The 13,633-nt window shown below is 48.9% G+C and overlaps 1 protein-coding gene across 3 annotated transcripts; it reads right to left on the reverse strand.

The window, feature by feature from the left end:
- Positions 1-368: 368 nt before the first annotated feature.
- U2af1 (U2 small nuclear RNA auxiliary factor 1) lies at positions 369-13,129 on the reverse strand. 3 transcript variants are annotated; one of them, XM_087211606.1, is made up of 9 exons: positions 12,992-13,108; positions 9,462-9,549; positions 6,884-6,950; positions 6,016-6,082; positions 2,288-2,337; positions 2,048-2,146; positions 1,620-1,753; positions 1,443-1,535; positions 369-679 (listed from the first exon to the last, which is right to left on the reverse strand). In XM_087211606.1, exons 5-9 carry the CDS (start codon positions 2,315-2,317, stop codon positions 514-516), a joined length of 522 nt encoding a protein of 173 aa, XP_087067732.1. In that variant the 5' UTR covers positions 2,318-2,337; positions 6,016-6,082; positions 6,884-6,950; positions 9,462-9,549; positions 12,992-13,108; the 3' UTR covers positions 369-513. The 3 variants fall into 3 exon arrangements, with proteins under 3 accessions (XP_087067732.1, XP_004842474.1, XP_004842475.1); XM_004842417.4 differs by lacking the exon at positions 6,884-6,950 and having other exon boundaries at positions 12,992-13,129; XM_004842418.4 differs by lacking the exon at positions 6,016-6,082 and having other exon boundaries at positions 12,992-13,117.
- Positions 13,130-13,633: the final 504 nt, after the last annotated feature.

Raw genomic sequence — 13,633 nt, forward strand, 5'->3', positions numbered from 1 at the left:
CACCATCACCCATCTCCGTGCTGCCCTTCAGGAAATCGGTAACCAGTCGAAGGCCACGCAGCAGCGGGGGCCGAGATCGGCGTGCGGACACCAGCGACTGCAGGCGGTCGCATCTCCACTCCTCACTGCTCGCCTGTGCTCGAAATCAGAGGGCGATTTGCACTTGCAAGAAACAGACTTGACTCTGTCCCACGAGCTTTCCCTCACTTGTTACGTTTTATTTTATATCCAAAGTTAAAAAAAATACAGTTTCGTTTATACTCCAAGTGAAAGATGGATCAACCTCTACCCGAGGACAGATGACTGGCAGATTTATAAAAGAAACCTAAAATGAAGGCTTCCCATGAGAAAAAATTATACACCAAGAGTACTGTAGCACTACAAATTTTATTCAGAAACCCATCTTGGTGGTTTTTTTTGTTGTTTTTAAAAAAAAATTCCCACTATGAACTGGTTTGGTCAATCAGCTCCAGCGCTTTCTAGCAGACGCCCGTAAGAGCAGCGGGCTCAGGCTCAGAACCGGCCAGACCTCTCCCGATCTCTTGACCGCCTCCGGTCGCGCTCCCGTCCCCCGCCGCCGCCACCGCCACCGCCGCCACCTCCGCCGCCACCGCCTCCGCCACGACCGCGGTCTCTAGACCGAGAGCGCCGCTCCCGGGACCGGGACCGGGACCGATGCCTGCAGCCACGGGAGAGAAACACCCCGCTCAGGCTCAGCACCAGCTCAGAGCCCGGGCAGCAGGGCCCCAGGCACCGACAGGTGGACAAGGCCAAGGCGGCCCCGCCACGCCCACCCCAAGCCTTTGGCAGAGCAGAGCAGAGCAGAGCACAGGGGGCTGACGCGGGGATGGGAGGAGGTGCTCTTCCGACTCTGCTGAGCACAGTGAGACCCCCAGAGTGCCATCCTTCCTGGCCCCTGTACCGCAGAGGGACGAGCCCTCCTAGGATTGGATCGGACAGGAACCCAGCCTACTAGGAAGCTGATGCCCTGGGCACCCTGACCTAAGGAAGGTCTCGCTGCGTGTTCAGGCTAGGCTCGAACTCACTACAGAGGTACCTTGGTTCACAAACACTTGTTTGCAAGCTCTGCATTGGGTGAGAAACCCAACTGTGGCCATGTGTTCCGGAATCGTGGAACAAATCGTGTTTGTGAACAAGGGTGCCTCTGTGTGCGGCCCAGGCTGGCCCTGAACTTGTGGCACTCCCCCTGCCCCAGCCTCCCAAGTGCTGGGGTCACAGACGTGTATCACCACGCCGGGCCTGACTCTGCCCGTGGTCTGCAGGGAGGATGCTGTGGATGCCCAGCCATGCTTGATCTCCAGGAGAAGCAGGACCGCAGTTGCTGCCGTGTGCAGGTACATACTACGGACCGCTTCTAAGCTGGTGCCTCTCAAGGACAGCGTGACACCGGGCAGTCCCCAGTGGACCCCTGGAGTACTCACTTCTTTCGACGGCGCCCGTACAGCTCTCGTCGCAGCTCTCTGGAGATCGGCTTCAGGTGCATGAAGTTGCAGAAGCCTCCTCGAGTGCACTCCCTGGGGGACGGGTGGACCGGAGCTCAGGACGCCGCCAGGCACACCCAGCACGAGGCCGCCCGGCACCTGGGGCCCCACACTCACCCCATCTCATACTGACGGCAGCAGGCTTCCCTGAAGTCGGTCACGGGCGAGAGCTCGGCATGGATCGGCTGTCCATTAAACCAGCGGTTATTCAGGTCGATCACAGCCTTCTCCGCATCCTCCTCACGGCGAAACTGAAATGATCAAACAAAACCGCTCACCACTCACGGCAGGTAAAATAACTACGGTGGAATGTGCTGCACAGCAACGGAAAAATCAGCCCATTCTTTATTTGCAGTTAGATTAATTCCTTGACAGTCCAAGATTAAGCCAATACCGCCTGTTTTCAGATTCAACTGATTTAGAGCAGATGTGACACGTGTGTAGAAAATGAGCTTCAGAAAAACACATCACAGAATGCACAAGCTGGCCGCTAGCCCGGCAGCTCTGCTCCACGGCCGTGCAGTCCACGGCCACCCTGCTCCTACCTTGACGTACACGTTCCCCACAAGGTGGTCTCCCAGGTTGTCGCAGACGTTCATCTCCTCCACTTCCCCATACTTCTCCTCCATCTCCGTGAAGACCTCCTGCAGGGAGAGCACAGCGCTTAAGGCCCACCCTCCACCAGAGGAGCGCGCTGTCTCTCCAGGTGCCTGAGGGAGCCCCCGCCCAGTCCTCCAGCCAGGCAGTGCCCTCAGCTCGGCTGGGCTTGGCTCAGCTCAGCTCACCTCAAAGAACTCATCGTAGTGCTCCTGCATCTCCACATCGCTCACGGCACCTGTGGGGAGAGACAGCCTGCTGGTTAGAGGCCAGCGACTGAGCGTTCGTCCTTACGCTCAACTGCTAGTGACACACATGATTGCCTAGAGGACACCAGGCCAGAGCTGCTCGCTACAGGAGCCGACTTATAGGACTTAAGAATGTGCTGAGATGGTTAAATGCCCCACAACAGTCTCCATTCTGGCTATCAAAACCACAAGTTTTAATCAGCATCAAAAGGGCATTTTCAGAAAGTGAGGACAAGGCGGACTCCCAAAGTAAGACTTTTTAAAATAAAATTTCTTCTAAGGTTTGGAAGGAGGCCAAGTGAGCATACTGACTTTCTCCTTGATTAGGGTGCACAGAAAGCTCGAATCTGGGGCCACGATTAAGAGCTTACGTGCCTAACTAGTTTCTTTGCATACTGCCAGCCGCAGAACACTAGAAAATTCTTTCTGATGTGATCAAAACCCAAGTGACCAGACTTAGGACAATTACCAGTGCAACTTCAGTATTCTGGATGCCCTTGAATAAAGGGAAAGCTACAATGCTTTGCTGAAGAAAGCATTCGTGTCTTTTACTCTGAAACTATTTTCATCATTTATTTTTCATCACTCACATGCACTAACTGAAATCATGTCCACTGCACGGGTAATTGTGTAATTTACACTTTATTCTCACTGTCATCCTACCAAATTTACTGTTCAAAGTCCAGAGTTGTCTAAGACCTAAATCTGAGAAACCACACAGCTATGGCAATAAAGTCCTGTTCCACTGAGATGTGTAATGGACGTCGGGAGATGGGAAGAAAGTGTTCAAATGGGAAGGGGAACAAGGGAGGAGGGAGAAAGGAAGGGAGAAGGCAAGTGAAAATAGAAGGAAAAAAATGGAAACAACGCTTTTGTACATGGGGAGGGGAGAGGGCTCGAGGGGGGAATGGGATAAAATTAAAACAAGAAATCAGTGCACCTAGGTTGTATTGATAAAAATACATGTATTTCTATTTCTGAAAAAAAAGTGAGGCCCTGTTTCAAACAGCTAGGTCAGAGGCTGGGCCGGCTTGGTCTTCGTCACCTTCCAAGGCCACATTCCTGGACGAGGAGCTGACAAGCCAGGAGCCGGCCCAGCTGGCGCGCCCACCACGGGCACCTGACTTAGGTCCTCCAGCTCACTCACACCCTTCTTCTCTAGGAGGCAAGAGCTAACTTCTCCTGAGTCTGGGAGGGATCGAGTCCCCTTCCTAACACACTGGAGCTGTGCTTTAGTTGTTTTTGAAATTCCAGGAACTCAGTTTGCCTTAAAAGCCAAAGCTTACGGATTAGGAACAGACTATGTGACAGCCACCGCCACCGGGATCTCGAGACACCGAGTGAGCAGCCGGCAGGGATACACCTCTGGCCCCAGTAGCAATCAGGTTCAAACAGGAACGCCAGCCAGAGGCCGCCCCTTCCAGAGCTGGACTGCAACATGATTTAAAACTCATTTCCTTTTCCATACCAGCCAGAATGTGAAAAGGAAAAAAAAATTTTAAGTGCCCAAAGTTTCAGCAGCTTTGAGAAGTGTTTTTTTGTCATGGTTATTTTAAACTACTGGCTATATTCATTTTGCCTAAATTTTTTTTTTATATGAGCCGAAACACGAACAGCCAAAGCAGGGCTTTTATTAAGGGACAGAGCTGCAGGGCTGTCTCAAACAATGGCGAGAACAGCCTTGACTAAAATTCTTAATCAGTCAAAATGACTTGAAAGGCAAAAACCAGTACATTAAAATACTGATTAATAGAACACTATTTAAAAGATCCCATATATTTTAAATAAAACAGATTAGAAAATAAGCAGTTCTTAAATAGATGTCACTCTTAAACTGGGATTCGTATTTAACATTTATCCATGCACAAGAAGCTCATTTTTCTACAAATGAAAGGGGGGGTTAAAAACAACCAGTGACTTTATTTAGGTAACTGATTTTCTTTCTATAATGCAGAATTAGAATTTCATTTACTTTGTTCGATCTGAACCCCAGAATCGGAATGTTTAGTAGAAGCTAAATGTTTAGTTTGTAGCATATGCAAAACAAGAATACTGTGACTTGCAAACAGACACAAAGGAAACTAGTACAACACTCTATTGTCAATACAACATACGGGGGCAGTAAACAAGGGCAAAGACTTCTCAGTTAAGGTTATTCAGTCATCTACTTCCCATTTGTTTTTACTCAGGGCAAGGTCAACAAACTGAGTTCTTATATAAAGACCCCATCCCCACCCCCCCACCCCCGCGGCCCCCCAGCATACCAGGGATTGAACCTAGGGCCTTCCCACTGAGCCACTTCCCAGACCTCTCTATTTTTGAGACAGGGTCACTGGGTCTGGCTAAGTTGCCCAGGCTGGGCTTGAAATCGTGAGCCTTCTGCCTCAGCCTCCCAGCTCTCTGGGATTACAGGCGTGCACCACCACCCGGGTGACCTTATTTCTGTAAGCAATGTAAAAACACCAGGCATTTTAGACCGGGATTACCAAGTATATCCTGCTACATCAGATGCAGGAAGAGAAATCTCTACTACGAGGTCAGTACTAACAGCAGAACCATGTAGCATCTCAGCAGGAAAACTGGTACGAAAATCCCACCCCACACCGAAGTGTGTCCCACTCTGGGGCCAGCTCCAATAGGCAGGAGCCCCAGGGCCACTGCCCAAGGGTGGTCCGGCACCCTAGACACCCGGGGTCACTCCTGACTGAGGTCTGCAGCTCTCCAAGGCTGGCTCTATTTGTTTTCACTGCTTTTATGTGAACTGGTGACTGACAAGTTCACCCTGTGGTTCAGACTCCTTATTTTAAGAAGAGTCCAGGCATTCATTTCAGTGTTCCCATAAATGATTATATCCCAGTGATTCTACTAGATAGTCATAAAAGTTACAATTTTATATCTAACTTTCCAACGCCACTAATCTGTATTCTGTTCTTTAAAAACCTCCACTGTGCAAATTCACACATCCTGACTTCAGCACTTCCCATACAGGAAGAAGCCAGGCACGGTTCCTGAGTGTCAGGTTAGATCTGCTTCCTCACCAGGTACCCCTGGGTCCCCAAAGGTTAAACACTAGGCTCCTCAGGGCGAGGACTTCATCTATGCAAAGTAGTGGCTCAAAAGTGTGTCTCTTCTGCCACGAGTCTATCTGACTTTGGCACAGTGGCATGGGCATGGCAGGAGGGCTCAGGGGTCAGCACCAGCTGCAGACTCTCGTCTGGGAAATCCAGAGCAAGGCTCTGAGAACAAGAGGGACCTCCAAAGTGGAACTGAAGCAAAAACCGCTAACAAGAAATGAAATCTGAAAAATTTCGAAGCCATCTGCTTTTGAGAGTTCCAGAAAGAGAAACGTTCCGATACTGCTGCTCTTGAGAGGGAAGAACAGAGCTCCAACTCAATCCCGGTGCGTTCCCAGGATGTCAGTGCAGGTGTGGGAGGAAGAGCAGCAGGTCCGAACTGTTTCAAAGGGGCCCCTGTCCCGTCACGGCTGTCCTTGTAAAAGGGGCAGGAGGCGCTCAGCTCTCCAACAGAGGCTTCACGGGCCAGGGGACAAGCTCCTGCCACCTCTCGCGAACGCGGCCCTTGACACTAGCACAGCAGGCCAGGTGGAGTGGACACTGAGCTCTGACACGCAAGCCCAGGGAACCAGGGAAGAACTTGTATGAACTTACAGCGCAAACCGTCAGCAGACTGGGAAGAGTTTTGAGGGTTACGGTAAATGTTCAAGAGGGCAATGGTCTGAAATACAAAACGCAACAACTTTATATTATGGAAAATTAAATGTAAACACTTCACCGGTTGCCTCTGGTGATCGCTTCAGTTGAGAGTCAGTGCTGAAAGAAGAGCAGGTTATTTTCTTCAGAAGCAGATGTTCCCTTAGTTGGTGGCTGCCTTGAACTACCTAACACTAGTGCCAGAGATCTCATGAGATGCCAGTACTGTACTTCTGCTTACAGAGTGCAGAAACGCTCCACCTCAAAATTCCAATCCAGGCCAGCAACTACCAAAATGATCTTAGACGTAACAGAAAACTTAACCAACAGAAAGAAAAGTGCCTCTATAGATGGATGAAAAAATTGTTGTATTAGAGAAATACAATAATTACATGTCATGAAATCTCCACTTCCTAGAGGAAAAATTGTAATGGTGAAGGAAAACCCATACTTATTGGGCAACTTACCTTAGCGACTCCTTAATTTTCCTAGCATTTTTAATTTACAGAAAGAACTTAATAAAGGCCAGGGTTCAGTCACTGGGCAGCCCAATGATCGGCTGCTACAGTGAAAGCCCGCCGCACGTGGACAGGCACTCTCCTGACAAATGCCGTCAGCGGAGAGGCCAGCCAGCAGCGGCCTCCCTAGCGGAGCCTCCTGAACACGGCCGCATTAAGTTCTGGCTGTGTGCGCCACGCGGTTCCAGCACCTTGTCCTGTTTGCAACAGCTCTATGTCAGCAGCTCAGAGCCAACATTATGTCTCAATTAAGAGTGGGCTCTTGAACACCATTGTTTTAAAAAAATTTCTCCAACTGTGGGACTTACAGTGTGAGCCGTCAGCCGTCTGTGCACTGTTTTGGGGATTACGATAGATGTTTTGAATCAAGATGGTCTGCGGGGAAAAAAAAATAAAAAGGGGAATTCTACTGGCTGCTGTGCATATATTAGACAATTGCAAAGAGACAATTTGTTTGCAATGGCTAAACGTTTGCTTTTGTTTTTCCCGCAAGTCAGACATTTTGTCTTGTGCAGAGTACACCAAAACCATCATATTATGAAAACAGAGTTTGAGCAGTGACTTGGGTCAAGTCAGCCAGCAACCAAGAAGAAACTGTAACTTGTTCTGAGTAGTCCCCGATATTAAGACTGAAATGCTTTAATACAAGATAAGTAGCAGAACACTAACATTTTCTTGTACTTCAAGCCAGCAGACACTAAGATGTCAAAAAAATCCACATTATAATCATATTCCCCACACAAAATTAGTTTCCTCAACCAAATGCATAACTCAACTGTATGCAGGACATCAAGTTCTCTGGTCTCTAACAAAACAGGCACACCAAGTGGTTATGGATACCTGACTCTTATTTACACTTTCTTGGTAGGATCTCTGTTTACATAATACAATAGTTAAAACATTTGCTCTTTTCCGATCCTTCTTTTAAGGAAAATAATCCTTTTAGCCCTTGTCCTTTAAACTGGATCAGGCAGACTTGAAACCTTACACTGTACCGTTCTTCTTAAAATCAAGTTGTCTGAAAAAACAAACCATGTTTAAGTTAGTAAGCTAATATAGTACATGAATCTTATTGTCCACATCACTGTAAGCAGCTTACAAAGAAACCCACCCTAAAATATGCTAGATTTACAAGCTAAACGAATACACACATGACAGAAAAATCAATGTTCAGCTTCAATAACCTCAGTACAAAGAAGGCAGTTTGTAAGAGCCTCACAGACCCCTCAGGGCTTGCTGAGCCACATGTGAGGAGCGTGGGTGCCTGTCAGAGACCTGCTAGGACACCCACCTGGAGGAAGGGTGAGGGCAGACTGCACACTCTGAAGCAGCCCCCTCGGCCATTAGGAGTTTCTGGGGAGTTGGCCTGTCAACTTTCAATCAGAACTACTGGGCGGGATGCCTCTTAGGACAAGCTAAATGGAGCCCAGCTATTCAACAGTAAAGCTCACTGCAGAAGTGCCACATAAAGCGGCAATGTGGCTCCATTACAATCAGAATGGCCAGGGTGACTTCCAATGGAACCAAAACAGACGTTTGGTTAACACATACCACTGACCCCATGGAGCCCTAATGGTAGCGCATCTTGTTCAGCCCCACAGTGCTCCAATTGACTCCACATTTAACCTCTGGAGGAGCCCCATAATTCAGAGAGAAAGCAAAGCAAGTGCTTCTGCCTGCTTAGGGGACACTCCCGGGAGGGAGCTGTCTGTCTCCCAGACCCAGAGCTCATCAAAGACTAGGGGAGACACTCATGTGGTCAGTGACTGTGCGACCCATGGCCACTGGTTTAGCGGGGGAAATTTAATTAAAGAATGAGATAATTAAATAGGACTGAACAAAAGTTTAAAGTTCTCAGACACGTGAACACTGGAAGACTCCCCCTACTAACCACTTGGTGATCAGGAAAAACACAGGGACACAGTCATTGTGTTCTCCCCCTTAAAAGCTCATTTTGCTGTGGGGTTTTTGAGGGGCTGAGTTTTCTCTTCCAGCTCACAGATACCACATGGCAGAAAAACAGGTCTGGTCTGGGAGCAGGGTAATAGGTGGTGAGATGCACTCAGGGCAGAACGTGGGAGCTGCCCAGGTGCCAGTGCTGCACACGCAGACCCCGGGATGACAAGCAGCTCTGCGCTCTGGTCTAGAAGGACTCAGGTGCAGCCTTTGTAAGCTCACACGTCCTTACAGAATGGGTGGGCCCTTACTGCTTCTGCTAGCGGTGCACTCGCTTTTTAATCATCAGTGTGCCCTCGTAGGGCACAAATCCCAGCCTTTTGGGCCACAGATAAAACTATCAAAAACCACAATTTGGGGCTGAACTCAGGGCAGACCTAAAGCCAAGAGAGCAGACCTGCGACAGACAACAGATGTCTCTCCTTCACTAGTGGGCTTCACCTCCATGTTTTGACAACTGGATGCAACCTGAGGTGTGCTCAACTTGGGCTATGAAAGTGGGGACACCCTGGGGGACCGAGACCTAGGCAGATCAGCACCATGAGTCAGCCGACAGACATCTGCAGCAGCTTCTGGATGCCGTGGCTGCTCAGCTCTCCCATCTGGAGAGCAGAGGTGCAGCGGATGCTGCCCCAACCCTGTGTCTATCAGAGGAGGCAGGGAGATGGCAGGCAGTGGAATCAACTGCGGCCAACATATACTGGACACTTCTTTAAAAAGTTTCCTGTGGTAAGGACAGGGAGGGGCCCCCACTGGGATGGTTCTCAGGCTTCATTCGTTTGCTTGAACAAATGACACACAAATATAACACAACCAGTAAGAATTGGAGAATTGATTCCCTTAACATGTTGAAATTACTTATCATCTTTGAAAAGTACACAAAAGCTCGATAATTTATGTGAGAACAAAAAAGAAAAAAAAAAAACAAACCTGGCTAAAGGTCGGTTTATTGTGCAACCGAGAGCACCTGTCTCCATGACGACATGCTCCAATTTTGAAATAAAATGAGCAGTTGACTCTGCAAGGGAAAATAAGAGCAGATTATTTTACTGGGAAGACACCAGATGGAAATATGTCATTAACGTGCTGTATCCTAATAGGATACTTCCTTTACTTCACAAATCATAGGCACACAGCTTTCTACTGGTAGTAGCCTCCCCTTCCCTGCAATATTTTAGTGTCCCTTAGCTTCACCTTTCTATAAACATGCTACTCTTCCAATAAAGCTCACTCTAACTTGAACTTGATACCTCCTCATTCAAAACCCCCCCACTTTTACCACACACTTTATCTGCTGCCTTAAAAAAAAAAGTATGAAAAAAACCCCCAAAACAAACAAAACTGAACAAAACAGAAAAACAAAGTATGTATGAGTCCAAAGCTAATTTGGGGTGGGTGGGTACTGGGGACCAAACTTGGGACCTTGCACTTGGAAAGGCAGGTGGTGGCACCACTGAGCTAAATCCCCGGCCTTAAACAACTTAACTATCTGCTCTCTACTTTTCCATGATGAAATTCTTGCTTGGGGTCAGTGGCACAGTGCAGAGAGGAGAGAGACCCTGACCAGCTGCCTGGACTAGCCAGCCACCTCCCTGGGTCTCAGACAACATCTGCAAAATGAGGAAACCACCACCCTGACACTTTCAAGGGTCAGGTCTAACACGCGCATGCTTCATATGCAGGGCAGTGCTATTATCAGACAAGAAATATATATTATTATAACATGTAATATTATAATAATATATATTAAGAAACAGACAACAAAGCTCAGGTTCTCCTCAAACTCCTATCAGACCAAGAGGAAATCTCCACATGTGTCTAAGGAAAGTAACTCTGTTTCAATTAATGGATAACAGGCTATTGGGGATCCAGTGCGTTTCAGGAACCACCCACGATCACTTTCTGTCTCTACTGCAAAGCCCTCCTCCCTTAATACTTCTCTAATGCTTCCATGATCAGGTCAAATCAAAATCACCACCCCTGTGGCAGCAATGCCAGATGTCTGGCAGATCTGTGATGAACTTGTTATGAAATTTTACCAATTGTACTGGCTCGACCCCACCATTCAAATTTTAACTTGAGAAGTGAGAGTGCTACCCTGCGTATTCCTTTTTAAAAATTTAAACAAGAGGGGCGGGCCAGGGATTTAGCTCAGTGGTTCTGCTTCCTGCCTCGAAAGAGCAAGGTCCCGAGTTCGATCCCTGGTACCAAAAAAAAAAAAAAAAAAAATTAAACAAGAGTCACGTGTAGATAGTTAACCCAGAGTTAAGATCTAAGGCATCAATCTCCACAGACTATGAAGACTAATCAGCTATATTTACTATCAGGCAGCAATAAAGATGGGCAAGTTTGTGAATTTGGCAGAAAAAAATGATTACTGTATGTGATTTACAAATTTGTAAGTCTTATTTGGGTAACTTGATTAGACAATAACAAATCTTTAGGCAGTCAACTGAAAATGAAGAGCTTATTTTAAAACCATCTCAGAATAGCTGAGCGTGGTAACACACACCCATAGTCCCAGCATTAGAAAGGCTGAGGCAGGGGGGTGGCTATGAGGCTAGCCTTGGCTACCAGTCTGAACAACACAGCAAGACTGTCTCAAACAAAACCCAAAAAACCCATCTCAGAATGGGCAAAATCCTCACCTGAACAATACTCAACTATCCCACATAAGTAAAACAATTCTTGTTTCTGGTACTTCCAGACACTTCACCATTTAGAGCTTAGCAAATCAATCAAACTTTTCTAACAGTAAACTTTTGTGACCTGCTTTTTAAACCACTGAAATAAAAAGACACAAGAAAAGGGTGATTTACTACCACGGACAAACTATTAGAAGGCTGATGTATGTTCGGGGTTAGAAAAATGTTCCTAACTAAAATGTATAGTAAGCTAAATATTTAAGGCCTACATTGCCCTTCTGGTTTAAATTTTTTTAAAAAGTGAATAGGAAACAACACCTTCATTTTTTTAGGAGCTGATCTTGTTTCCTGTAAGCTAAACTTCCAGGAAGTCTTCCTAAAATAATTAACTTTCTGAATTAAAACTGTTGACTTTTATTAGTTTTGCCTTAACAGGTTGAAATGTAGTTATTTACAAGAGGAATATAAAAGTGTTATTGGATTAAGCCCCTAAAGTAAGAGTTTCTTAAGACCAACAGTGAGAAAGCTACCGGAGACAGGCTTTCACAAGACAGAAGCCCGGGCACACAAACAGAAATGAAGGGGAAACCACGGATGTCTTCAATTCTGCTTGTGTCAGGCCTCCAGCCCAGTCTCGAGAAGCTACTTTCCAGCTGAGCTGGTCTACAGATTCTCCAAGTTCGTAAAAGCCCCACTCCCAAGCCACCTCTCGGCTTTTAGCGTGCACTTTTCATTGGTATTTACCACATTTTAATTAATTTTATTACAATTATCTTGAAAGCCTCTCCCCCATTTCCTCAGGTCAAGACCCAAATTTTATCCTGAGGCTGGCCTATAGTTGACACCCAATAAGTGTTTCTGGGGTGATGAGGACTGCTGATTTGGGCACCAGATTTTTATATATATAAAGAAATATGTCCCCTCTCCTAAACAAAATAGAAAATTCTATCACGGGTAAGGAAGACGTTTGACCAGAACAGCCTCCATCCTGGAAAATAGAAACATTTTTAAGTGTTTGAAAAAGTGGCATCAAAAACATCCTATGACTGATTTCAGGGTTACCACTGAGAACAGATTTGCAGAAGTTTTGTACGGCCCTCAAGAAGGCCAAGAAGGTTAACTACTTATTCAGAGAGCAGACTAAGCCAGAGGCTTACGCCCTCGGGTTTCAAAGCAGGAATTATCCTTCAAAGCGTCTGCAGAATTCCCTTTAGCCTAAACTTCAGCCAACGTACTGGACATTCATACGCGCCAATTCGACAGAAGTGAAATTCAATTTTTTACGTTTAACTTAGTGATTAGGGAAGGCATTCAGTCTCCAAAAAAATGAAGAACCCCCGCCCAAAGAATCCTTACACGAAAGCGCCCACCTCCCTACGGTGCGATCCCAACTGTTTTAAAAGCAGGGCACGACTTTCAGGCCTGGCCGTCTAGCCGCGAGTCTGCGCGACACCGCCGGGGCCGGAGGCCGGGGACCAGAGGTCAGGGAGCCGCGCGGGGCCGACCCCCGCTCGGGCGAGCCCCACGTCAGGGCCCTAAGCGATCGACGCTCGGGAGCGGGTGGTGTGGGCGGCAGGGCCCGCCCAACAGCAAGCGAAGGCTGAGGAAGCAGCGCGTTACCCAGCGTGGCGCGGCCCGCCAGGCGAGGGGCCTGGGGCGGGAGAGGCCGCCGGCGCCCATTTGCCCGCGCCGCCCACGAGGCGGTGGGATCGTGGCGCGCGAGGCCGGAACGTCCGCCGCTCCTGCCCGCCGCGTCCTCCGCCCCGCGCCCCAGCCGCCGCCCAGTCAGCGCCCCGGCGGACGGCTCTCACTCACTTGTCTTTTTCGGTGCCGAAGATGGAGGCCAAATACTCCGCCATTTCCCACCGCAGCGGCCGCCGACACCGCTGCCGACGCCGCCGACCCTGCCGACGCCCGCGGGAGACGTCACCCGACGCGACGACGCTCTCCCCGCCCCGACTTGGCGGCGCTGGCCAATCGGAAGAGGCGCTGTCTGGGCGTGGGCGGGGCGCAGTGCGCGCTCAAGCTCCGCCTTGCCGGGCGCGCGCTCCCCCGCGCCCCCTACTGGCGACCTTTGCTCGCGCTCTGCTCGCCAGTCCTACGTAGCCGTAGCGCGCCACTCCTTGTTCCAGGTCCCCCAGCCAGGTGGACCCTAAGCCCTGTCCCCTCCGCCCTTTGCGGTGGGACCTCATCTCTCTCCTCTGCTTCCCGCACCCCGCCCGTGCGGGATCCCCACCCCTGCCCGCACGCGTGCTGCGGGCCGCCCAAGGCCACCCAGCGCGTGTTTGGAGGGCAGGGACTGCTTCTGCGTCCTCTCCGGGCCCCTTGGGTGGAGGGCTTCTGTGCCTCCCCCCTGGGTTCTACCCTGTGAGGTAGTCATTCTGGCTCCCACGGTCACCAACGCATCTTCTAGTTACCCGATTTCCAGCCCGACTGCCCTGTAAGGTTGGGTAGCAA

This window comes from Heterocephalus glaber, unplaced genomic scaffold (genome assembly GCF_053883595.1).
Source record: "Heterocephalus glaber isolate CG9 unplaced genomic scaffold, H.glaber_assembly_v1.0 deba00000122, whole genome shotgun sequence".
Classification (NCBI taxonomy): Eukaryota; Metazoa; Chordata; class Mammalia; order Rodentia; family Bathyergidae; genus Heterocephalus; species Heterocephalus glaber.

What these genes read in the sequence shown, in the direction of transcription:
- U2af1 (XM_004842417.4), bottom strand. Translation starts at nt 13,035, where the DNA reads ATGGCGGAGTATTTGGCCTCCATCTTCGGCACCGAAAAAGACAA. An exon ending in TTCGGCACCGAAAAAGACAA is followed by an intron (nt 9,550 to 12,991) that starts GTGAGTGAGAGC and finishes TTTCCCTTGCAG; the next exon opens with AGTCAACTGCTCATTTTATT. An exon ending in TACGGGCGCCGTCGAAAGAA is followed by an intron (nt 680 to 1,442) that starts GTGAGTACTCCA and finishes CCGTGGCTGCAG; the next exon opens with GCATCGGTCCCGGTCCCGGT.